The 26952-nt window shown below is 38.0% G+C and overlaps 2 protein-coding genes across 4 annotated transcripts; one reads left to right on the top strand and one right to left on the bottom strand.

Moving 5' to 3' along the window:
- Positions 1-327: 327 nt before the first annotated feature.
- On the top strand, positions 328-23328 carry LOC148854618 (delta-aminolevulinic acid dehydratase, chloroplastic-like). 3 transcript variants are annotated; one of them, XM_088982746.1, is made up of 14 exons: positions 411-595; positions 900-1207; positions 1564-1675; positions 1845-1918; positions 2992-3060; positions 3179-3262; positions 3379-3448; positions 5687-5742; positions 5845-5966; positions 9899-9970; positions 15636-15717; positions 15809-15886; positions 19230-19393; positions 23101-23328. In XM_088982746.1, exons 2-14 carry the CDS (start codon positions 905-907, stop codon positions 23102-23104), a joined length of 1290 nt encoding a protein of 429 aa, XP_088838872.1. In that variant the 5' UTR covers positions 411-595; positions 900-904; the 3' UTR covers positions 23105-23328. The 3 variants fall into 3 exon arrangements, with proteins under 3 accessions (XP_088838875.1, XP_088838873.1, XP_088838872.1); XM_088982749.1 differs by lacking the exon at positions 23101-23328 and having other exon boundaries at positions 328-595; positions 19230-19523; XM_088982747.1 differs by lacking the exon at positions 23101-23328 and having other exon boundaries at positions 330-650; positions 19230-19523.
- Positions 19455-21034, bottom strand: LOC148854619 (basic leucine zipper 43-like). Its single transcript, XM_088982750.1, has one exon. The coding sequence runs from the start codon at positions 20255-20257 to the stop codon at positions 19661-19663; it is 597 nt and encodes a 198-aa protein (XP_088838876.1). The 5' UTR covers positions 20258-21034; the 3' UTR covers positions 19455-19660.
- Positions 23329-26952: the final 3624 nt, after the last annotated feature.

The raw sequence follows: 26952 nt of genomic DNA, 5'->3' as shown, positions 1-26952 counted from the left end.
ATGCAAAAGGGCCCAGGTGACGTTTAGATTGGGATTTGAATGAGAAATTGGGATTGGTGATTTGGTGGGACCCCCAAACCCCATCACCCTGCGTGGGAGGTTTGTGGACGAGACAATTCTCTTCAAGACTGGGCCCATTTAATTCAAATCTACAGTCCGTCCACATACAAAAATAGACGAATCATGGGAAGATAAGATAAAATGAAATAAGGAATAAGAGAAGAATGACAATATTAGAGATTAGGGCTAGATCTTGTAATCACATCTTATTATTTTTGTCAGTGACCGAAATAAGGAATAAGAGAAGAATGTCAATAATTACGCAAATTATCACACTCCAAACAGGTCCAGGTCAAACAAGGACAATTTGAAAATATAAAAACTAGGTTGCGATGGGAGAGCCCGGGTGGGAACGGGACCGGATCTGTTCCTCACACAAGACGCCTCACACTGACCGGATTGAACTATCCATCCATTCAGCTCATAAAAGCCAGTCTCTCTCTCTCTCTCTCTCTCAGCTCTCCCTCTCTCTTCTTTCTCTCCCTCGTTCGGACACAAACCACCTGTGTGGCCCGTCTGCATCTTCGCATTCAATGTAAGTTTTGCCCCCTCTCTATTCTCTCTTTCCCGTCAGCATCTTCGCATTCAAAGTAAGTTTTGCCCCCTTATACTTTTTAGAATGTTTGCTTCAAATGGTTCCAAGCCTATTAGACTTTTCGAATTTTTCTTTTTCTGTTTAAGGGTTGGATTCGTAGATATTGACTCAGATAAAATGAATTGGGTCTCAAGTAGATATTGTTTCTGATTAGTGGTTTTAGAGATCTTATTTCTTTAATTATACCTTATCTGGGCTTTCATTAGCTTGGTTTTTACACACTGAATGAGAAAGTGCATGTCAGGCGCCATGGCTTGTTCGATATCTTTCTCATCAAGCAATATTCAAGCAACTAGGTGTTTATCTGGTAAGCAATATGTTGGATTGAGACCATCAACATTTGTGAAGTTTGTCAATGCTGGGCATGCAATCAAGACACAGTCTCGACCCCTCTTGGTTATAAGAGCAAGCAATGAACAGGAGACATCAAAAAGATCTGGATTGAGCATTGAGGAATGTGAAGCTGCTGTTGTAGCTGGAAATGTTCCTGAAGCACCACCTGTTCCTCCTAAACCAGCAGCACCTGTTGGGACACCTGTTGTGTCTTCACTTGTAAGTATGACTGGTCTTGATAATTAACTTAGCTGCATGCCTGGAGAAAATAAAATAATGAAATTTAGGTAATGATGTTGGTAGTTAACCATGGAAGGCAGGCTGGTCAACTTGGTAAATTTTCTACTCAGAATCCCCTTTTAAGTTTTAAATTATCATAACCTTAATGTATTAATTTAGAAGACTGGTATTCTGTGGTTTTGGTATTTCTTGGGTTCTGGTTTTTTATAATGGAAAGTTCTGGGTTTTTTTTGCTATTTTATTTGAGATAAGGAGGTATAGTTACTCTAGGTAATTGGACATATTCTAACCCCTTTCTGGTTTTTCTTTTTCTCCCATATGGTGGTTTCTATCAGCCACTTAGTAGGCGTCCTCGTCGTAACCGGAAGTCACCTGCATTGCGATCAGCATTCCAGGAAACAAATATCTCTCCTGCAAATTTTGTATATCCACTTTTCATACATGAAGGTTGGTAGTGGTAGAGGGAGCTTTCTGTCTTCTATTCATTTTATTGTTTTCATTTCTTTCCTGAACTTTTGTTTCTTTTTCTTTTTCTTTTTTTTTTCTTTTTAATACAGACATGCCTATCTTTGGACCTGCATATTTTTTTTTTGTTTCTAATCTTACAAGCATGCAGGCGAAGAGGACACACCAATTGGAGCCATGCCTGGGTGCTATAGGCTTGGATGGAGACATGGTCTTGTGGAAGAGGTACTTTTATCCAGTTTTACTTAGAATAGCACATGGTCTGTTTGCTTTTACCTCCAATCCAAATAAAAGGGAAGAAACGAAAAAAATGTTAGCCTGAACCAATAATTACAAGGAAAAATTTGAACAAAACGAAGAAACCTTTGAAATCTTCAGACAGTACAGCTATATCTATTGGCCTAAGAGGACTTTTCTCATTGCTTTTCATGTTTTCTCTTTTTGTTTTGGAATAATTAATTATTTTGGAGTACCTATAGGTCTTTTTCATTAGTTGTAATCCAATCAATACTTCTTTCAGAATAAGGTCCAATGCTATGTTAACTATAAGATAATTCTATGGCTTATCATGTATCTTTTGGTACACGGGTATCCGCTTTTTATCATAGTTTAATGCATATTCTCATTTTTATGAAAAATAAAAAGGTAAGTAAATATTGCTTCTCTACATTGGCATTATGGGTTTTCTTTTTCCTCTTATGTAAAATTACAAATTATGCTTATCATTACATGGCAAAATGTAGTTTACCATTATTGGAATATTTGATTTTACTGCTTTTGTAGTGATGCACTTATTCTACAATTAAGTACTAGGAAATTGCACAAGTTGTATGGTTTTAATTGCACTAGTAGAAATTCTGAATCCTGAGAAAGCAGTTTATCTGTCTAGCAGTTACCATTACCATTGGGAAGAACTTGATACATAAACCACTTATAAAGGTTTATTGGTGGACAATGCTTCCAAATGAACCTGCACAGAAGCATGATCAGAACCCTATACCTTTCTAGCTTGGTTTTTCCTTCCTTTCGATACAGTGCTGCTATTTATTTGGGAAACATGTTTCTTACCAAAGGTGAAGCTGACTAGAAAAAATGCCCTTAACATGCTAGGGCAAGTTCTTTGTTGTAAAATCCATAACTTACCGGGGCAAGTTCTATATTGTATGGCAATTTTTTTGTTGTAACAGGAGCAGATAATTGTCCTATTATTTGTCTCTTCAGTAGTTGTTGTAAGATAAAGTAATCACTTAACAGTCCTTTAGCAGGATACGTCTAGGTAATTCTTTTTCTTGTTCCAGGTTTACAAAGCTCGGGATGTTGGTGTTAATAGTGTTGTGCTTTTCCCCAAAGTTCCTGATGCATTGAAGGTTCCTCTTTCTCTCTCTCTCTCTCTCTCTCTCTCTCTCTCTCTCCCATCCTCCCAATTTTCCACAGTGTTCTAATGAATGAGGATTAATGTAAAATATTAGCATGCTGTTCTTTCAGTCCCCCACAGGAGATGAAGCATACAACGATAATGGTCTAGTGCCTCGAGCAATACGTCTACTCAAAGACAAGTATCCAGACCTTGTAAGAAAAGATATTTCATGCCCTATGCTCATTTCAGTATGGAAATGTGGTAATCATATAGATGCTTTAATTTCTTTGTTAAATTACTGATCAAAATCAAAATTTTGTTCCTTTAGGTTATATACACTGATGTTGCTTTGGACCCATATTCCTCTGATGGACATGATGGTATTGTTAGAGAAGATGGTAAGATGGATATCTGAAGGTTTTCATTTTCTTCAAAACTTGACCTTTTACTTTCTATATATATCAATTTTGATTTGCTAATAGAATATCCTTGTCTATAATCTAATATTTTCCATCCTTGTAATATTATAATTTTGATTATGTTCTTACCCTTGCATTTTTATAACTTCTGTTTTTTAACCATATTAGCAGTTATAATCGAATTTGTTTGATAAATGATTAAATGTAAAGTGCTAATTTTCAAAATTAGTGTTGACCAATTTCAAATGGAAATTGGAAACTTGATCTCGACTCAATAAGAGCTTTTCTTTCCCCTTCAATCTCCTCATGCTTTTGGTTCCGTCAATATATTTCAACTACTTGTGGGACATGAGTAATGGCCATTACTTGGTGTAAAATATTGGACTGAAAGCTGTGACAACATGGATTTGAGTTTGAGAGCAGCCACTTCATGCAAAAAATTGCAGAGATTAGGTTTGAATCCAGCCTACCCCTCCCAAGACTCCATGTAACCCAAACCAGCTTAAGGTAATGACCTTTTTTATGGGACTTGAGCTTAGGCTACATTTGTTACACCAGTATCACATTGACCGCTGCCATTCTACCAATCAGCACCATTGCCAACTACTGAATTTGTCATGAACAGAGCCTACTTCTTACATAGGAGGGAAAAAAAAATCTAAGAAGCATGTTTTGGTCGCTATATTTCATGAGGCCATCCAATCCAAAAGGCTTTCTACAGATTGAATTGCCACTGGACATGTCTGTCATTACAAGGATTGACATGTGGATTTGTCATCATTTATTACATCATTAGCATCATTGACCTTAACTCTTATCTATTCCCATCTATCTTCCAGAGCCATCATGTTGACCAATTTCATTACTGATTGCATCTATTACCCATTTAACACAACTGTTTCAATGCTATATTCTGACCAAAATCTTTTTCTTTGATGGAATTCACAATGGCATCATTAACTGTTGCAGTTTCTCTCTCTCTCTCTCTATCTCTCTCTCTTTCAGACAAACATACTTCATCCTCCACCTACATGCGTAATGAATAAATAAAAAGGAGAAAAATAAAACAAAATAGTCACGAAAAGAAAAATATAAAGAAAAAGCCCTTTGTTCTGTCTTTACATAGTAATTTCCAAGACTAAATCCTCCAAGTTTTCCTTGTGTCTGTTTGGTTATCAATCCCTGTTTCTGTTTGGTGGTTCTAGTGGCTGGTCTTAATGCTGTCCTACATAGTGTAAGTCTGCACTTATCATCTTGCCCATTCTTGCAAGTTTACAGTTATTTTTGTCTTCCTATGTACACAACTTGTTTTTTTTTTTATATCATTTTGGCTGTAAATCATGTTCCATTATACCCCTCCACCATGGCCATTCCTTTTGTTAAATATCATTGCTTTGACCCACATCTCCTATTCTCATTTGGCTTTCCCCCATACCCATACCAGTCTTTCAGCTTGCACCAGATCATGATCCAGTTATTGGTCCCCAACGAACATTACAGAACCATCTTAGTCAACTTTCATTTTGTCACCTAGTGGTGCTATCCTTAGTCTTCCATGTACTGAATTACTAACTATACCATTTATAAGTTGGCTTCACTGTCTTCTTCCCTTTCTTTATTACTCTATACTTTCAGTTATTTCCCTGTTTCTAGTTGCTAGTTAGGTCCTAAAAGTTATAGCCCCTTATCCTCTCCTTACAGTACTTGTCAACATCTAAGTTATGCCACCATCTTCCCCAAGATGATCTCTCCTGCCAATTTTTAATAGGGTTGGCCATTTTAAATTACATTATTAGATTATCATCAAATCATATTTAGAAGATATTCACATTTTTCCTTTCTAGATTCCTCCACCTTATTATTGGATTTCCATCTCGTTAACAGATATCTGTAACCATTGCTCTTCAAGTTTGCTAGTACAATGGCATTAAAGTTCCATCTCTTTAACGGATGTCCATAGCCATGCTCTTCAAGTTTACTAGTACAATGACATTAAAGTAAAAAATTATTTATTCTTAGTGGAGAAATTTAGGCATAATAACAATACCATGTCATTTGATGGTAATTTCATCTTCCATTTAGTTGGCATAAAATTTATACTATGTTTAGGGGTCAGGTCTAGGCTTCAAAATCTTATAGTAGAGAACCATCTACATTAGTTATAAGAATCACATAAATATGATTACTGATCCAATTTCATTTTCCCAATAATTCCAGGAGTGATAATGAATGATGAAACAGTTCATCAGTTATGTAAACAGGCTGTCTCCCAGGTAATTTAAAAAATTCTGTCATTCCAGTTATATTTGCACTTTTTCCCAGGGTTACTTTCTACTAATTAATTTCTTATTCTGTTTTCTTGGCTGTGTCAATAGGCTCGAGCAGGAGGTGATGTTGTTAGTCCCAGTGACATGATGGATGGCCGTGTGGGAGCAATTCGAGCAGCTCTGGATGCTGAAGGTTTTCAACATGTGTCAATCATGTCTTATACAGCAAAGTAATTTACTCATACTTCCTGTTGTACGATTTGTCTTGTGCTAATTGACACCTACCTAAGAAGCTATATCATATAGCATCGTATAAAGCTGAATAGTCTGACAGAGTGGAAGCACATTATTCAAACTATTGTGAGGGCACATGCTATGCACGTGTGCAAGTAAACGGTAAAGTTATAAGTTGATATTATATAATCAAAATTATCTTTTATGACCTGCATCAAAACCAGGGCAAGTATCCGCTTTATAACTGTATAGATGACTATAATCTTTAAACACATGGTAAGGTAATGTTTCTATATCCACACAAAATTGGTTTGTTGGGTGACCCAGAAAGCAGGCTTTCCTGTAGTTCAATGTGTGAATTGATTCAATGTGACTCGGAACCTTGAGGCTGTGTTTAAATTGGAAATAGAAACAGAAAAGAAGAAGAGACAAGCAATGTGACTGTGCCTTACAACCAGAGAACAATAGAGTTTTTGTTGTATTCTTTGCCATTTTAGTATATTTTTTAACTAATTTGGGGGCTATTAATTCTCCAAATCTTGTTACTGATAAAAAATAACCTCCAAATTTCTCAGATTTTGCACTTAAATCTCACATTTCTACTCCCCCCTCTGCCCAAACCAGTATTCAGACACAGATGGAAAGAATCATTGAACCATGATGATTCTCAATCAAAGCAACCAGTTATGATTCATGTGAACTGTCTGTTTTTATGCCAAATGAATCTTTTGAAAGATGGTTTTATCTTTTTTTGAGAGGATACAGTAACTTTCACTAAAAATAATAGAGAAAGATTACAACTGCCACCATCCAAGGTCCGGATGGTGGCATCCTATTACCTTTTACTTATGACAAAAACTGTCTCATAAACAGGCCCAAAACAATTTTTGGCTATTGACCTGTTGCTTTGCTAAATCATCAGCCATACCATTTGTTGATCTTCTTGTCCAATTAAACCTCACCCTAATCTCCCTTTCTAAGCTTGAGATTTCTCTTAGCTGTTGTCTGAAAAGCCATGTGCCCAAGCTTCTAGTTTGCATCCAGCCTATAACCAGTTTGGAGTCTCCCTCCACTTCTAACTGTTGCAATCCCCATTGTTTTTCCAATCTAAGACCTTGGAGTAAAACAAAAACTTCTGCCCTTAGGGAGTCTCCTACCCTTACAGGGCCTGAACGCAGGGCCAGCACTGTACCCCCCTCATCTTTGAAAACACCCCTATACCCGAGGGGCCTGGGTTGCCTAGAGAGCTTCTGTCAAAATTCAGTTTCACTCTAGAGAAAGGTGGCAGGGTCCAACTTTCTTGAACTAAAGGGGAGAAGGATGAGGAACAAACCACACTCCATCCTCTAGTGAAGTCAGTAAAGGAAAAGTCTTTAAAAAGCTCCAAAGATTTCAGCCAATGTATGATCCTAGTAGTCTTGCCCTCTATAAGTGCTTCCTTGGTTCTTTCATGCCCTTGGAAAATCCTATTATTTCTCTCCTGCCACACTACCCTGCCTCCCTTCTTTGGTAACTGGAAGAAGCTAGAGTTGAAAAGATTCCACACACACTAAGGAGGAGTCCACTTGCAACCAAAGAGAGAGGAGATCCAATCCCAAATGCAAGAAATAAAATGATAGAAAATAAATAGATGAGCCACTGTCTCACCACTCTTCAGGCAAAGGCAACAAACATGTGGCGATAGGCACCAACCTTTCCTTTTTCTTTCAAGTACGTCCAAAGTATTGACCTTTTAGAGAACCACTTCTCAACAGAAAGCCCTAACGTTTGGTGGAACAGGAGTACCCCACACTTGTTTTTCAGGGAAAGGGGTAGGTACAACCATAGTTGTCAAGGCGATGCCTAGGCGACAAGGCGCCCTTGGAGGCTCGCCTCACCCAGTCGCCTAGCAGTTTTGTGCACTGGGTTATAAAATACTTTTATATTTTTAATTTTTTGACATTATAATTATAAAATAAACATTATCAAACTAGAATATTCATTTTATGTGTTTATATACTAATTTCTTTTTATTATTTTCTTATTTTCTTAGGGTTTAATCAATGCAACATTGCTAACTGCTGTATTGAACCCATGGTTCACAGTATTGGTACACCTCTGTGTATTGGCAAAGGTGTATTGGTACTTATAACGATACTCCCCCTATTTTTTTATTTCTTTGGTTTTTAATTTCATATATATATATATATTATTTAAAAAAATGGGTCCCCCCAAAACACCTGTAAATAGGTATCGGGACCCCAAAGATACAATACAATACACCCGATATGGGGTGTATTGTATAGAAATTTTGATCCTTGATTGAACCCTCAAAAATTTCAAAACCTGAACCTATAAGCAAAGGAAGAACTTAAAATTTGTCTAATCAACACATTTTCTTTTTCCACCTTTTCTTTTCTTCTTTCCTATAACAAAAGTAGGGATGCAGCCCCTATATTTTTTTGAATTTTCTTTACTTTGTTCTTTTTCTTCTCATAAAATGTTGATTTTCTAGACTTAAACATGAAACTTATACTTTTCTTATGAAAATTATGAATAATTATAAAGGAAAGATGGTTATGGAACCTAGGGAACTACCCTAGGATATATGGTTTTACTTAAAAAAATTCATCGCCTAGGCATCGCCTAAAGGCTAGGCACCCCCCTGTTGCCTAGCCTCACCTTGGCGCCTTGAAAACTATGGGTACAACATCGGAACTGAGCAAGGCATTGAAAAATGAAGAGCTTGAGAAAACCCCAAAGGAGGTCTTTGACCAAATTCTATTATCTGGCAAGATTGGTCTAGAAAGACAACACCCAATAGAGAGAATAACTCATCTGCAAAGGCCATTTCTAAGTCCCTTAACCCTCTCTTCAGTCCCAAATCCCAAGAACCCTCATTCACACGAATAGAGGAAATGACCTTCAATTTGTTTAAAGAAAGAGAACTCATAACTGGGAAACTGTCCTTAAGAGGAACATTCCCAACCCAAGTGTCCTCCCAAAACAAAATTTTGTTACCTAAGCAAGCATCATACCTTATGAAAGGTTGAAAAGAAGGTAAGACTCCAACAATTGCTTTCCAGGGGTAAAAGTGAATTGCCTTGGGGTCGACACCAGTATCCCATCCATTTACTGCCTTACCCTGAATGCTTACTACCACCTGATGCCACAAGCTCTCCTGCTCTAAGGGAAATCTCCATAACCACTTTCCTAACAGGGCTAGGTTTCTTAATCTAATATTACTAATACCTAAGCCCCCTTCCTCTCGCCTCCTAGTGACAATTTCCCACTTCACTAGATGATCCTTTTTTGTCACCCAGTTTCCAAAGAAAGTCCCTCATCAGCTTTTCAAATTGACTTGCTATCTTAACAGGAATCTTGAAAGTGGACAAGAAGTATACCGGTAGGTTGGCCAAAGTAGACTTGATTAGAGTGATTCTACCCCCTAGAGAGATGTAATTTCTCTTCCAGCCTTTTAATTTCTTTGTGAATATTTCCCAAACTGGGTGTGAAAAACTCTCTAACCTAGGATTTCCCTCTAGTGGCAAACCCAAATAAACCATAGAGAATATGGTTTATAATTTTTCTGTTTTTTTTTTTTTCTTATAATATTTTCCTTAGTTACTTTTAATAAACATAAAGAAGTATATTTATGTGTGTAGAGAGAGCAAGAGTTTTGATGTTTTGACTGCTTTTTTTTTTTTGAAACAAATGCAATAAAATATAAAAATGAAGGAAAAAGAATAATACACGGTTGGTTTTCCAATAAAAAGGGAAATATTGATTTTTGCACCTTAGGCTAACTATTTTCTATATTTCTCATGATGTAGCATACCTCATATTTATATATCTAACTATATTGAGTCTCACTTTTATATCTGCCATGTTGGGAGCAATTCATCACTATTATCTTTTATTATGTTGGTCTAATGAGTGTTGTCAACAGGTACGCAAGTGCTTTTTATGGTCCATTCCGAGAAGCTTTAGACTCAAACCCTCGTTTTGGAGACAAAAAAACGTATGAAGCTCATAAATGTTCCTTTTATTGTTCAATTTGGATTTTATTTTATTTTATTTTTTTGTACGTGATGCTTACTGTTGCATGTTGTTAGAGTTGGCTGTTAAGGGGTAGTATAGTCAATTTACATTGTTTTATATGCTGATGTAGTTACAAGTAGATCATAAATTAAGTGATGTGTGCCACACTTAAGTGAGGGCACAATAGACTTTGTGCAATGTTTTAGAAAGTTATAGATAGAATTGGCCGACTTGAGAGGGAGAACTCTAGTTCGAACCAGACTTTGTTTTCTCTCCTTCTCCTTCTCCTCTTCTCTTCTCTTCTCTTTCTTCTAATCTTTCTCCATTATTTATTTCTATTCATTATTTCGAACCTAAGAATATCACTGGTCTGAACTTTATCATGGTATCAGAGCCAATATAATCCAGTTCAGACCAACCCAGTTTTCTCCTTTTTAGCGCCTATCCTCCTAGGGTTTTGCAGGTTTCTCACTAACTGATAGGAGATTCACAGAGAGGCTAAAACGGAGTGATCATTTCTATGTATGGAGGTTTCCATGCCTCCAATGGGTGGTGTTGTGGCTGTTTTGTGTGGTTGGTAGAAAGCCCTCTATTCAATTCGAAGAGGGCTGGTTTCAGTGGTGTAGTTGAATGACAGCACAAGTCTAGTTTGTGGGGGTTCAAATAGGTAGGTTGCATGAGTGTTATAGGGAGGAATAGATTTCGATGTGTTGCAGAACCTAATACTATGTATGTGAGGTGTATTTTGGTGGTTTATGGTGCTGGAAGTGGAAGACAGCAGTGTGTTATTGCTGAAAGTGGTGAACAAAAGTGAGTGTTGTTGCTGAAACTTGTGAAATATGTACTCTAACAATAATAAGCTGTTGGGGTGTAGTGTTGTGACTCTTTAGTGAAGTGGAGTGACAGACTAGTGGTAGTTTTTTTTTTTTTGGCAGCCATGGGAGACAACAGTGAAGGCAAGTCTAGTGTAATGGTTCCCTTTGATTATCTGAATGTGCAGATGACATCTATCCAACTAAATGGTGAGAATTATGTGCCTTGGGCTAAGTCTGTTGAAGTTTTTATGAAAGCTAAGAAGAAAGTGAAGCATGTGAAGGAAAATTAACCCTCAGATGACTCTCAGGGGTACGATTAGTGGGAGCAAGAGGATGCACAAATTATGATATGGTTATGGAATAGTATGGAACTCAAGATCAGTGTGAACTTTATGTTCTTAGATACAACCAAGGAGGTTTGGGATCATGCAAAGAAGCTTTATTCTGGACAAGACAACACAACTAGGGTTTACCAACTATGGCAAGAGTATTTTATCTGCAACATGGTAATCAAAGTCTTGAGGAATATTATGCTAACATGAGAAATCGTCGGAATGAGTTGTATGTGTATCACCCCCTTACATTTGATGTCAAGATTCAGTAACAACAAACAGCAGTTGGATGTCACTAGATTCTTAGTAGGGTTAAAGTTTGAATATGAACTAGTGAGAATGCAGATACTAGGAAGGTTTGCTCTTCCCTCTCTTGAAGAGGTGTTTGCTTGTCTCTAGAGGATCTTGGTTGAATCTACAGAGAACTCCACTATATCAGATAGGTCTGCGTTTGTAGCCACAAGAGGGGGAGGCCGTGGAGGTAGAGGAGGAGCCCAAGAGGTTCAGCCTGGTGGTGGTGGTGGTGGACCCATGTATGGCCGTGGTGGTGGTGGATCCATATACAATCGTGCTGGTGGTCGTATTGGAGGTTGAGATTCAGGGGGAGCTCGTGGTAGAGGACGTAGTAATGGTCCGAGGAGGTGTACACATTGTGGTATGGAGGGACATACTATCAACTATTATTATGATCTACATGGACCACCTTCAACCTGGGCAAATAATGCAGTGGCTACTGGTGGTGGTTTGAGACAAGAAACCCAACAAACTGATAAGATACCCCGTACATCTAAGAATGCCTCCAGAAAGGAGATGATGTGTTTCCCACGTGATGAGTGTGAACGGTTTATTCAAGCTACATCTCAATAGAACACAACTACCCTTGCACACTCAGGTGTGGCTTGTCTGGCATCTAAACCTTCCCACTGGGTTAATGATTATGGAGCCTCCGATCATATGACTGGGACTCCAGGTGTGCTTTCCTCCCTTTCTCAGCCCTCCACATCACATTTTGTTACCCTTGCTAATGGTTCCATATCTTCCATATGTGGTGTTGAGAATGTTGACATATATTCATTATCCCTATCCTCAATTTTGTATGTTCCCAAGTTTCCCTTTAACCTTATGTCTGTTAGTAAATTGACCAAGTCTCTTAATTTCTCTATCACCTTTTACCCTTCATCTTGTGTTTTTCAGAATCTCAAGATGGGGATGAAGATTGGTGAGGGCATGAAGTTGGTAAATTGTAGCATCTTGATGGAGGTGGTTCGAGAATAGCCCTTTAGGCATCTCTTTCTCCTCTTCAGTGGCATTGCAGATTTGGTCATCCGTCTCTCAAAGCACTTAAGTTACTTGTTCCGTCGTTGAGTAGTCTTTCTACTTTGGATTGTGAGTCGTGTCAGTTTGGGAAACATTTGAAGAAAACTGAAGAGAAGAGAGTTGAGGGTTCGGCAATGAGGGTCTGAGAAGAGGGTTTCGAACTCTTGCTCTCTCAGCCCCCAAACACTGTTTTATTAGATATATTTGAATAATTACAAGGAGGCCCTTAGTTGGGCAAGAATTTACAAAGAACTTAGTATTGATAGGATGGGCCCAGAATAAGGTCCATTATAGAAAAGAAACATAAATAACAAGAAAGAATAAACGACCTATAACCTATGAGCCATTCGACCCATCTTCTCTACAACATCATTGTGTTCCCTTTAGTCCTAGGGTTGATAATCGTGTGTCGAGTCCTTTTCTTTAGTCCATTCGGACATCCAGGGTCCGAATAGACTAATGTCATATAATGGTTACAAGTACTTTGTAATTTTTGTTGATGATTATTCAATGATGACATGGCTTTACCTTATGAAAGGAGTGATTTTTTTACTATTTTTCAAAAAATTTATATTGGGATTCACAATCAATTTGGTGTACACATTAAGATTCTTCGTTCTGATAATGGTCGAGAATACGTTTTTATACACCATTTCAGGAATATTTGGAACAACATGGCATTATCCATCAAACCTCGTGTACCTACACCCCTCAACAAAATAGGGTGGCTAAAAGAAAGGATTGCCACCTTTTGGAAATTGCTCGGTCCCTTTTGCACCATATGAATGTTCCCAAACATTTTTAGAGGATGTTGTGCTTACATCTTGTTTCTTTATGCATGCCATGTCTATCCTCAAAGGTCATTCTCCGTTTTCTATTTTGTTTCTTGCTTTGTCTCCTTTCTCTCTTACCCCCAAGGTTTTTGGGTGTGTGTTTTGTCCATAAGTGCATCTTTCTTAGCTATTCTAGGACTTAGAAAGGGTACAAGTGTTACAACCCCAGTTCCCGACGTTCTTTTGTTTCCCGATGTTACATTCTTTGGGTCCGTTCCTTTTTTTTTTTCTTGGGTCAGATGCCTTTGTTCTTCCTCCACCTCCACTTCCAATTCCCATGGATGACTCCTTTCCTCTTATTCCGGTTGTGACCAAGTCTTTGCTTCCAGTGCCACTTCTTGTTGAACGAACACCAATTTGGCAAGTGTATATGCATCGTAATGTATCGGCTCCTCCAGCTTCATCACTATCAACAGATCCGCCAACCTTAACCCATGTTTCTGACCTTGATCTCCCTATCGCTTTGTGGAAGGGTAAACACAGTTGCACTCTTCATCTCATTTCTAATTATGTCTCTGTATCTCAACTTTCTGCTCCCCATCTTTAGTTTGTCTCCCTGTTGTCCTCTATTTCTATTCCTACAAATGTCCAGGAAGCATTTACTTCTCCAGGGTTGTGCCAAGCAATGGAAGAAGAACTCTTGGCCCTATCTTATAATCATATGTGGGAGCTAACCACTCTTCTGCCTGGTAAGCATGTTGTTGGTTGTAAGTGGGTGTACACTATTAAGTTTTTACCTGATGGGAGTGTTGAGCGGTTGAAAGCCCAATTGGTTGCTAAAGGTTATTCACAGATGTATGGTGTAGATTATAAACACACATTCTCCCTAGTTAGAATGCATTTTTACATGGTGACCTCCTTGAGGAAGTATATATTGATCAACTACTAGGGTGTGTTGCTCAGGGGGAGGATGGTAAGGTGTGTGTAGACTCAAGAAGGCTATTTATGGGCTTAAGCAGTCTCCTCGTGCATGGTTTGTCAGATTCAGTGAAGTGATGAAGAAATTTGGTATGACACAGTGTCAGGTTGACCATTCCATATTCAACTATGAATCCAATGCGTGAAAGATTTTATTGGTGGTATATGTAGATGATAGTGTTACCACTGGCAGTGGCAGGTTGGGGATTGATAGGCTAAAGACCTTCTTGTATGATCACTTCCAAACAAAGGCCTTGGAAAATTAAGATACTTCTTAGGGATAGAGGTAGCAAGATCCAAACGTGGTATTAATCTGTGCCAGAGGACATATGTTCTTGGTCTGTTAGGGAGATGGGGCTGTTAGGTGCCAGACCAGCTGAAACACCCATGGAACCGAATGTCAAGTTGAGTAGTGATGCGGGTGAGGAGTTTGAAGATCCTGGAAGGTATAGGAGGTTGGTAGGTAAGCTGAACTACCTAACCATCACTCGGTCTGACATTTCATTTGCAGTTGGTGTAGTAAGTCAGTTTATGTAGAATCCTCGGATCCCACATTGGGATGCGGTGCTAAGGATTGTACGGTACTTGAAGGGAGCTCCAAGTCGTGGCTTGTTATATAAGAGTGGAGGGAGCCTTGAAATAGAAAGACACATTAATGTTGACTAGGCTTGTTCCATATTTGATAGAAGGTCCACAACAAGGTATTGCACGTTTCTTGGGGGCAATTTGGTGACATGGAAGAGTAAGAAGCAGACAATGGTAGCAAGAAGCAGTGCTGAAGCTGAATATAGAGCCATGGCACACAAAAATGGCTGAAGCATCTCTTAGAGGAAATGGGATACTCGATTAACACACCTATGAAGTTGTATTGTGATAACCAAGCTGCAGTTCATAATCCTTCCAATCCTATGTTTCATGAAAGAATGAAGCATATAGAAGTTGATTGTCACTTTGTAAGAGAGAAAGTGCTTAGTGGAGTGATATGCACAACATATGTGAATACAAGAAATCAATGGGCATACTTGTTTACTAAAGGGTTGAGTTGGGGAAGAGTGGATTACATATGTAACAAGCTAGGACTATATGACATATACTCACCAGCTTGAGGAGGAGTGATAGAATCGGCTGTTGAGGGGTAGTATAGTCAAATTACATTGTTTTATATGCTGATGTAGTTACAAGTAGATCATAAGTTAAGTGAGGGCACAATAGACTTTGTGCAATGTTTTAGAAAGCTATAAATAGAACTGGCCAACTAGAGAGAGATGACTCTAGTTCCAACCAGACTTTGTTTTCTTTCCTTTTCCCCTTCTCTTCTCTTCTCTTTCTTCTCATCTTTCTCCAGTATTTATTTCTATTCATTATTTCGAACCTGAGAATATTACTAGTCTGAACTTTATCACATGTTAACTTGTCTTTGAAAACTGAAGTTACCAGATGAACCCAGCAAACTACAGAGAAGCTTTGGTTGAGACCCGTGCGGATGAGGATGAGGGAGCTGATATCCTTTTGGTAAATATTTCCTTTTTCTAGGAACTTCTATTGCCTTGACTTCCTGAGAGCTGTCTATTCATACTCAAAAGTAATCAAACTGGATTCACAGGTGAAACCTGGACTTCCATACTTGGATGTTATACGGCTTCTTCGAAATAACTCCTCACTGCCAATTGCTGCATATCAGGTACTTTAGTTACTCTTATTCTTCCCAAAAGCATCTTGTTGTACATGAGGTTCCAAATTTCACCTTTTTCATTCAGGACTGCTGCTAGTTGTGGTACTTTCTTTTCTTTACGAAAATGACATGTTCTGTTCATTTTGAAGTATCTAGGTTTTGTATCTTCATAATCATAATCCTGAGTTTGCAATCCATTGGGTCTGTCTTGTTTATTTTTTTCATTATTTCCTTGATAATTTGACTCTGTTCGCCATTTTTTACCTATGCCAAATTGCTTTATCTGGTATTTATATCTTTCTAGATGTTTCACTCTTGGTAAATTGAAGTTACACCCATTGACAATTGTTGAATTCATGGATCAAATTTGATTCAGTAGGTTCTAGCCTTTTTTATCCACTAAGAACATTAAGGCGATTTGTTCTGTCTTGAATCTGTTAATGATTTCTATACTGAACTACTAATGGAAGAAACAAACCCAACTATGCAAGGGACGGAATTCTGAAGAAAGAAACTTAAGATACACTAGCTCATTTTTGGTAATCTGACTTAAAGTGAATATTGGCATGCATATATATTTTTTTTAATTTTAAAGTTAGGAGATATTGATGCGTCCCTGTTATGATAATAATCCAGTTTGTCATTTGAACTAGGATCTTTGTTACTTGAGCAACTAGATCCTTTTTACTACCTCTTTGAATTTGATGTCTATTTTAAGAGTCAGATGGAAACCCAAGGTAATTGATACAATTTTGGATGGGCTAGCTAGATCAGGTCTGGATATGGTATTCCTGTATATAGCAAAATTCAGTGCCTTCTTTGGCCTCTTTTCTTAGGGGATTGGGCTGTACTCTCTGGTGTACATTGGCATGCGAAGTTTGGTGCAGTATTCAGGTGTTCATGGGTGTCTAGCATGTCAATATCTGAAAATCATATCACTAGATATGGTGAATTATTTAATTATATAGGTAATTCAATAATATGGTAAAAATAAGAAATTTAAAGTGACTCTTTACTGGCTGTGCCACTTATCATGATATCTTGTTTATGAGTTGGCGCCAAGGTTTATGCTGACTTTAAAGCATCATAAAGATGCTACAAGGAAGTTTGGTGCTAAGTGCCAAGTTGTAGGAAGTCCTACAACTTTTAGATCCTGTGGTGGGCTTTTGAAGGTGAAGAAAGGTAATTTGGGTGATTAACAATGAAACATAGATATGGACAATGGGCAAATAATTAGAGAGCCTGCTGTCTACTATGGAATGAACAGAAAACTGGATTCTGCAATCTGCATTAAAGCACTTCAGAATTAGGAAGAAACAAAAAAAGAATTTTGCTGTTTTAGCATACAACAGCAAGATAGATTGCTTAGAGGAATAAGTGGGACTCACAAGCTATATGAGACTCAAACAAAAAAGAATCCTCTGATTGCGTTCTTTCCACAGATGCGAAGATATATGGGACTCGCAAGATCTTGGTCTCAATGGGTAGGTAACTGAAAAGCCTATCATGCAAAAATTGACAAGTTTTGATCTTAAAGATTAGAATGAATGAGAATTGATGATGCAAATTCAACTTTTAACTTTTCAAAAATATAAGGAATCTCTAAACTATTAATCTTATTAATTTCACAAGAACATTAATCTCTTGATTATGGCCTCTAAAGATTGCGTAGGCTGATGGAACCTATAGGGTTCTCATGGGCCCCATGCATGAAACTTTGTTGTCTTTTTTTTTTTTTTGGAAGGTAAAATTGTATTGTATCAAAGGAGGGAGAAGAGCCCCTCACACAAAAGGATACACACAAAGTTTAAATATATCTCTGAGTGTATATATGCATGAAAATCCAGTTTTCCAGCTAGCAGGGTGTCTTCAAGGTATCCCGGTAATACTGCTACTGTATCATTCATTATATATCTTCCATTTACAATATTTTCTAATATCATCAATGGAATTTTATTTACCTTCTTAGAGAAAAAGAGTGTGTGCTTGTAGTAAGTGAATTTCCATTTTTATACATTCTTGGTTCTTTTTCTTGATCAATTACATTTCTTGATTCTCAAAATTAATCATGGTAAAACATAGAGTTGGATATGTATGCATTGCCTTGTTTAGTGTGTGCTTTCATGCATATGAATGAGAATGGGGGATATTTCATTTTGGCAATTCTAGAGAAGCAATAGTCATGATCCCAAGTTCATGCCTATGGTTCAATGATAAAATATATACTTCAGTCTGGCAGTTTGACACAGGTTTGAGCCTGAGAGCAGCCACCTCGTGCAAAAATTCTGGAGGAGGTCTATATCCAATCCAACCCTCAAGACCTCAGATAGCCAGGACCAGCATTGTGTAATGACATTAATCCTAAAGTTCGTGAGACATCCATAAAATCATGACTATGAACAGATCATAGAAATATCCACTCCCTGCATTATAACAAAGAAAAAAAACAAAGGAAGCACAGTTTTCAATCTCCCTTGGTCCATTTTCTGTCTCTATATACAAACAAGTATCTAAATCAATTTTCATGGGAAAATAGCAAGGGTTTCTTGGAATCATATTAGCAAACAGAGATTTCCCGGAATCTTGTCAAAGCATTAGCATCAAGATACAACATTTTAAAATAAATATGGTATTATATTAGCAACAACCAAAACACAGGCTATGCCAGATACGGTCCAAAATTAAGGAAAAATGTTATGCTGAGATGAACTGGATCAGAGCCAGCTGTTACTGCTTTGATAAAAAGCTGAGAGTAGTACTTTTGGTGGGATCTGCACTTTCATTGTAATTATGTAAGTAAAGGAACCACTGATTCGTGCCTCCCATATGCACTGGCTCCATACTCATTTTCAAAGGAGTTAAATAAAATGGAAAAGAAAAATAAAAGAGAGGAAAATTGGAAAGAAAAAGGCCCTGGTTCATTCTTGGCCTACATGTAGCAAATGTTTAGAGAACTGTATTATTTTGAGCAACAGTAAAAGCAGTCTATCCTTGACTCTTCTGAAGTTGAAGAAACAATGCAAGCCAAGCTGAATTAAGATGGGACAAACATTGATGCTGTCATAAAATAGTCTGGAGCAGTACTTGCTTTTAGTAGATGAATTTTCATATGTTTTTTCTTACAATGGCAGTTGTATTTTCGACCACAAACCACCACTAGATCATGTCCACATTAAGGGACGCCCATTCTAAATGTCATGCATTCCTTGCTCTGCTTTAGTACACCTGATAGAATTATTACTTCTTTTTCTCCCGTCTTATGAATAAGCAGTTCCTTTCCTAGCAATGCTTTCAATGATATCTTAACTCCTTTCCTCCATTAAATTCAGTCTGTTTTCCTTTTATGATCCAGGTTTCAGGTGAGTATTCTATGATCAAGGCGGGTGGAGTTCTAAAAATGATAGATGAAGAAAAAGTCATGATGGAGTCCTTGATGTGTCTCCGACGAGCTGGTGCTGATGTCATCCTTACATACTTCGCTTTACAAGCTGCTAGATGTTTATGTGGCGAGAAGAGGTGAGAAGTGATGGGGGAGTGTAATCATAATGAATCTAGAGCACTGTCAGAGTCGCATGTAGCTAATATATTTAAATGTGACATGATAATCTTAGATGGGAATAAGATGCTTAAAGCTGTTACTGCACAATGTTTCAATCTCATATCACTCAAATGAAGGCAAGTGATTGCCCTTTCATCCCGGACAAAACATGAAAGTAAAATGAAGGAAGAAATGGAGAATCAAGTGAAGAGGAGAGAAAGAAAAGCGCTGGCATAGTCTTTATATCAATGAAGCAAATCCACAGAACTGGTAATGGACTGGTTTGAGGATTCAGCTCTGAGATGGGCTGTGTTGCAGGGGATCTCTTCGGGATCCCTCAAAGCAGTATAAGGATTATCAAGTTGCAGGTTACCAAGCATTTGCTGCAATTCAGAAGCTTCTTCTCTGAGCTGGGCATTCTCTTGGAGGACCTGGTCATGGCACTCTGAGACATGGTTCAGCTTATCTATGAGCTGGCGGTTCTCAGTTCTAAGCCGGATGACCTGTGACCACAACTCATCCAGGTGCTTCTGCTTCCGCATCCGTGACCTGCGAGCCGATTCTCTATTAGATATCATTCTCCTCTGCTTCCTCTCATCAATGATTCTCAACTGCTGTTCATCTGCTTCATCCGAGGTTGAGTTACTGCTGAGACATGAAGACTGAGGATTGAATTCATGCACTGGAGGGGGGATCTGAGGACTAGGAAGAGGCCTTAGGAGTCTGCTGAGATGGTATAAGGGGATGTTGCTCTGCATCGTGCTAAAATTAAAGTGAGCTGTGTAGGGGCTTGGCTCTGCAGGTGCCAGGTACCTTAGTCCAGCGACCTCACCTGGCTGCATGACCTAAACTCTACGGTGAAGTTTGGGGGTTGTTTTGTTTCTTCTTGGGCTTGAGCTTGGGGAAGGAGAAAGGAAGCTTTGCCAAGAGAATTAATTGCAGGGTGTTGGAGAAGGGGGAGGGATGCACGAGGAGTGGAGGTGTTTATAGAAGGAGAAAAGTTAGATGAGTGGCCCACATTAGACAACTAGATAAACAGTACCAAGAGTTTCTTAAAGAGCAGACAACAGACATCCATAGGTATGCCATGCACTTGATGTTGGTCATGGCATGACATGTATGCATGTGGTTGCATCTTTATACTTTGTGTGTGAGTGGGAATAACACTGGCTTTATGTGAGACATTATGTGCCCGGGTCAATGGTCGCATGCATGCATGATGCATGTGCCTCCATGGGGAATGTGGGTTAGGGGTACTAGTTAAGGTCACATAGGTATGCTTAATTATATGAGATGTGAGAGAAGTTGATGCTGTGGGATGTATAATTAATTAAAGAAATGGGGAATGTTTTGGAAAAGGAAAGGTGAGCAGAATTATATGTGGATGAAGGCAATCTTAAAAGAGTTTTTAATAGCTTTCTTCTAGTTGTAGTGAGCTGAGCCAATCACTGCATCTGTAATCTTAAAACATTCTTAGTGCCTGTTTTGGGAATGGCTTTCTGGTAGCGGCTTCTGGCGTTGCAAGGTAGGAAGGTTTCATACCAAAAGTTGTAACACTGTGTTCGGTGAAAAGCCTGAAAAGCCAGAAATACATATATTTGAGCCAAAATCAACTTTCTGGTGAAGCTATTTTTGGTAGCTTTTCTGAAGTCTCTCGGTCAATGCAACTCAAATCAACACTGGAGCCCTTTCAAATAATGATCTAGTACCTGTTTGGTAGGGATGAAGTGCAGTGGCCACTTTCTGAGGTGAGCAGACAGACTAACATGGTGTTTGGAAGTGTGGGCGCTTTTTGAGGCTGATTTTCAACACAAAGCATTCATGCTTTTAAGACCCGTTTTTCACTAAAAAACGTTTCTACCAGGTAGGCAATGATCAACATCATGTTGTTTGGTAAAGTGATTTTCATCACCGTTTTTCATGTATATGCCGATAGGTAAGCACCACATAGGATACACATCAGTCAGCCGTTGGGGGAAACGGTTCACCAATTGTATCAGTGGTGTCCCGATTTTTGAGGCATGCCCAATTTTTTAATAATCTGCTGAACCAAACAATGAGATACATGGGCATTTGTTGAAATGCCTATGTGGATTCGAAATGGCACTGTTTTTTTGAAAATTCCAGAGAGACTACCAAATTGGCTGTTGGTCTGTCAATCTTTTGGAATGTCTACTTCAGCCTGTTTAGATAATCTATCTGAAATACCTCAAACAGCTGAAACAATTTGGCTGAATGTTCAGCTTAGCCCTCCCAAACGATCTCAGGGATAGTTGACTGGGCAAGCTCCATTTCCTCACTTGGCAAAGAGCCAAAGAAAGTTCATAAAAATGTTAATGATGAATCGACGATCACTGCAAATACGACCATGATGACGTCACAAGAAAATGACCAAGGGACTCCTTAAAATGTCTAAAAGGTCCCTGGACATATTATCATTTTTCCAACACTATCCCTCAATTGGATGTTGAGAAAATGACAGCTTCAAGTTTGCCCCAATTTATTATCCTAAAGTTCAACTTCAACAGTCAACAATCAATAATCAGGGATTAGATGACCTCACGTTACTCTCATCCAAACTTAGATCCAGTCTCTCAAGCTAGAGAATTTCTTTAATTGTTAATTTTTTTAAGCTGTATTTGGATTTTTAATCTAGTTAATGGCCTACTTGGTTAATTGAGATAAAGAAATAAAATGTATACCGGCCGGGTTGGATAGAAATCCTGAAAAAGTTATAGAGGCAGCAAGTTGCAAGCCAAATCTTCTAATTTTATATGGCTTAGTGGCCAATAGTTTATGTTTCTAGCTGTTTTATTTGTGTTTCTTTTCGATTAGTTTTGATTCTCCACCCAGAAGCCTCTCTCGGGCTTTGAAAAGTACCTAGTTAGGAGCGAGAAAGCTGATATTTTTTCACGTTCAAAGGAAAACTCTGATAACTTTTCCAGATTGATATAAGCAACAGCTAACTGTTCTTAGTCGGGTAGAAACTTCTCCAAGATGATAGACATTCTGTAAGGCTTTTATATTGTATCTTTAGAAGTCCCGATTGGCGGGAGACAAAATCATATGCAGCGGATGGATAACTTATCACGAGTGAATACATTAGTGTTCTGTATATATTTATGTGGGCCCTACATATACGGTAAACTGACATGTTCACTTGTGATAGATTGCCTAGCCTGTTGTGCATGATTTTGTCCCCAGCTTATCTGATTCCCATCCAGATCTGCTGCTCATGTTGTGTAAGATAGGCTGCATAAGCATAACTAATCATGAATGGACATGCCGATTTATGATTGGTCAGTAGCTTTGGTGTACATAGCGGAGTGAGCAGCAGATCCTGAGTGTATTCAGAAGGGCTGAAACTTTAATTAAACTGCTTAATTTGCTCTTACTTAGCCGTATTGGAGATGCCACTAAAAATGCACCAAGTATTGCTTATATACCATCTATGTCTATGTGGGTTCCACCATGCAAAACCAAAAGCTGTCGTGGGAAAGCCCTCCCAATCCCAAACAAGCTCAGCCATTTAAGCGGCTCTCAATATAAGCCTCTTCCAGTAACTTCTACAAAAGAGATGTAACTAATAGTTTAGGAGATTATATTATCTTTTCATGGGTGGAGGAGAAATGTTCTCTTTTGATTATTTTGGGTCTCCCACTAACTCTTTCTTTTTTTTGTTCAGGTGAATTGAGGGGACTTGAGGAGTAAAGTGTCTAAGACTCGGAATATGGATCATTAAAGTGAAAGTAGGTTATTTTAAAGTGAGGGTCCATTGGATCATAGGATGTGCTTAAATGGTGAAACATATTAATCCACTTATTCATCAAGGTTTGGTGCATATAAGTTTATTGAGATTGAAACATGGATAACCTTGTGCTGAAATTTAAATTAGTGAGGATTTAACACTAAATTATTTGATCAAATCAGCTCTGTAGTACAAAAAAATCAGGTCTAATATTATATCAAAAAACCATTTTAATCTAAAATCTTAAGCGGTTAAATGAATTATTAGAATAGGTTTTCATTAGTAAAAGGGTTTCACTACTGCTCACTTCATTTTAAACCATGCAAAAGGCTAAGGTGACGTTTAGATTGAGATTTGAATGAGAAATTGGGGTTGGTGGGACCTCAAACCCCACCACCCTGCATGGGAGGTTTGTGGACAAGACAATTCTCTTCAAGACTGGGCCCATTTAATTCAAATCTACAGTCCGTCCACAGATACAAAAATAGACGAATCATGGGAAGATAAGATAACATGAAACAAGGAATAAGAGAAGAATGACAGTATTAGAGACCAGGGCTAGTTCTTGTAATCACATCTTATCATTTTTTGTCAGTGACTGAAATACTTCACCAGATGAAACATAAGGACAAGAAAATGCCAATAATTACGAAAATTACTACACTCCAAACTGGTTAAAAAAGGGCAGTTTAGGAATATAAAAAACTAGGCTGCAATGGGAGAGAATGACGCATCAGTTGCGTACGGAGGGGGGCTCGATTTAACGCCTACCCACCCACTTCTACCACAGAAAGAGAATCGAGAGACACTGGGTAATAATAATGGTTTTTATCGTATGCTTTTTCTTTTTTATGTTTTATTTATTCAAAATGGGTTCAGAGGAATTGGTTTAAGTCCTGGCTACTCTGAATTGATCATGGTCTGATCTGATACAAATTCTGTAGGGGCGTATCAAAAAACTCCTGACACAATACATATTGATATTTTGAATTTTGCTCCACTATATAATTGGATACCAGTTTAGAATTGTTGGATAGTGGCGTGGGGGTATGTGAAATTTTGAATTGTTATAGGTTTACAATAAAATTTAAAATTCTGAGATGGAGTGCAATATAATTTTTATTATAATAATCGTGGGCCCCGTTAACCAACACGCATGGCTGCCTGAGGCACCACCATGCCACCGGATTGAACCACTCATCCACTCAGACCAGAAAAGCCAATCTCTTTCTCTCTCTCTCTCTCTCTCTCTCCTTTCATTCATTCATTTATCATGGCATGGAAAGAGGCTCGCAATTTCGTGGTACCCTCACTTGTACCATGTGGGCTTTGTCTCCACTCCGCCCCACTAAAATCAGCTTTCTACCCTTGATTTTTCTCCTGGTGAGGTCATGGCTTCTCAAGTGATTGGATAGGAGGGGATAAGCTCAACATCTCAACACCATTTCCTTCTTTCGGCCTTTTGAATTCAACTTTAGCCTTTAATTTTATACTCTCTCTTTGTTAGATGAAAAGACCTGAGTTTTGTAAAGTTTTTGGGTTACAAATTTCTTTAATATTTTTGTGAGCCTTGTCTTCTCTTACCAATCTTTGTTAATTGATTGTTAATAAATTTCTTTTTTTGGGTGGTGGGATGCTTTGTTGAGCGATAGGAATCGAATTTGCACGCAGTTGCGAGGTCTTGATCCACTATCGATGTGGATAATAAAGTTATTTCTTTAAGTATTTTAAGGTCTGAGTATTACCTAATTGTTTATTCCTTTTATACATTGCCATCATCTTCGTCATCCTCTTCTTCCTCCAGTTGATTTCTATTGCTCATGCTATTATTCTTAGTAAGTACACGACCTAGAGAGATTATGTCTAATTTATATAATATTATATTACTATGTCTACAACTCTTTCACCTTTTTTACGTGTGACACGGAGTTCATTCTCGATTAATGTAATCATCATTTAATTAGTATTGTGTGCCAACTAGAGAGAACCCATCTATAATATGAGCATAGAAAATGAATAAAATTAAAATGGAAATGCATTGCACACCAAATGTTTGGTGGGTGCATTGCATTATTTCCAATATGCTCTGAACTGCTAAAGGGGTATTTACCGATGTGAATGCTTTTGTTTTCTTTTAGTCTAGCGATCCCATACTCATAGTCAAAGTTTAAAATATGGCAATGTATTGATGCATATTGTTTAATATATATCATTCCAACGAATTATCAAAAGATAAGATACAAAAGAAAATAAAAGTTGTGAATTTTTTCTTATTGATACTGTAGCATTATCAGTTTTATAAATGCGAAAATCTATGATGTAGAAAAGATATGATATGGTAAGAGTTTTGACTCATGAATTTTGATAAATAACACATAATTGGCTATCACTTTATGATTTCACATGATCATAAGTTTTCCAAATATCATATTTTTTCCATATCATAGTAAAATTCTTTACAAATTGATCGATTATTGATTACCCTCATAAGTTTCCCAAAATTAGATCAACTATTTATCATATGTTGGTTCAAATAAGAACCGGATCAAGGATTTTCCAGCCTAATTAATTAATTTGTTGATACCTCTACGTCTCTTCCTCTTACCAAACCTACTAAGTGCCATATTTATTATTCCCAAGAATTCATTCTCTATATCCATTTCAATCTGTTTATCAATGTGAATTAAATTAATCACGTCACCTGTGAAGTTACAATATTTAAGCAGTCAGAAACCTTCTGATCTCATTCAATGATTTTATGAAAACGAATGGAGATCGAAGTGTCGCTATGAGCTACATACATCCAGCTACTACCTTACAATTCACCGGAAAGTGACCAACCAAATTTTCAGGCGCATTAACTACTCAGCGCAAGCAGACAAAGCCAGCTCAGAATTTGGTCCAACCCTTATGAAGTTTGAACTGTTTGAACCACATGTCCATCATTGAAAATTGAAATGGCGAAATGCTCATTGCCCAAACCCATCATAGTCATCTTTAGAGAATGGGGTATTATTCAATTATTTTCATTTGAATAACATCATCTTCGTCACCCTCTCCTCCTAGTTGCGTAGCTTCTGCCTGCTGTGGTGGTGGATGGATGATATGTTGCTATCGTGATGTAAAATATCGTAGATGGTTAAGGAGATGTTCCGTAACCTTTCCATATAAAGTTGCCACTTGGCAAGCTTGTAGGGCTTTTGTCATCACTTGTGGGTCATCCATGTTTCGCTGTAATTCTAAGTTCAAACTCTCCTTAGGGCTTGGACCTTCGACCCAAGCTGGTATAGACTCCAGTCTTCAACATCTAGTACTGTGACGTATGGGGTTTGCTTGAGCTTGATCCTTGAATTAGATATGACAGTGATCAAATCCGGGTCGGTTGATCTGTTGGTCACCATCCGAAACTAAAAATTTCCACATATTAGTAATAAAATTCCATTTTTACTTCATGATCTAAGTTAAATGGAGGGTCACTAAGAGCTAACCACCTCATACTCAAACCAGTATAATTTGGGAGGAAAAGGTTGTATGGATGTATATATAGGGGTCTCATCCATTTCTTAGGTAATCAACTTATAATTCTTTTCATCTACATGAGGTCAATGCATTGCAGACCATCCATCAAAGAAGGGACCCTTTTAGGTTGGCCATGCGTTCGCTTTGTCAGACCTGGGCCCTGTTGATGCTGGTCAATAAAGCTACTTCAGATGGTGGAAAGGGGCAAATTAAGGGCTGAGGAGCTGATGAAATGGCCCCATGGATAGAACAGATAGTGGTTGGTGACTG

The sequence above is a fragment of the Nelumbo lutea genome, chromosome 4 (assembly GCF_056320005.1).
Source record: "Nelumbo lutea isolate HS-2025 chromosome 4, American lotus-T2T, whole genome shotgun sequence".
Taxonomy (NCBI): domain Eukaryota; kingdom Viridiplantae; phylum Streptophyta; class Magnoliopsida; order Proteales; family Nelumbonaceae; genus Nelumbo; species Nelumbo lutea.
The sequence above is the reverse complement of the archived record's forward strand: the minus strand, read 5'-3'. Positions and strand labels throughout refer to the sequence as shown.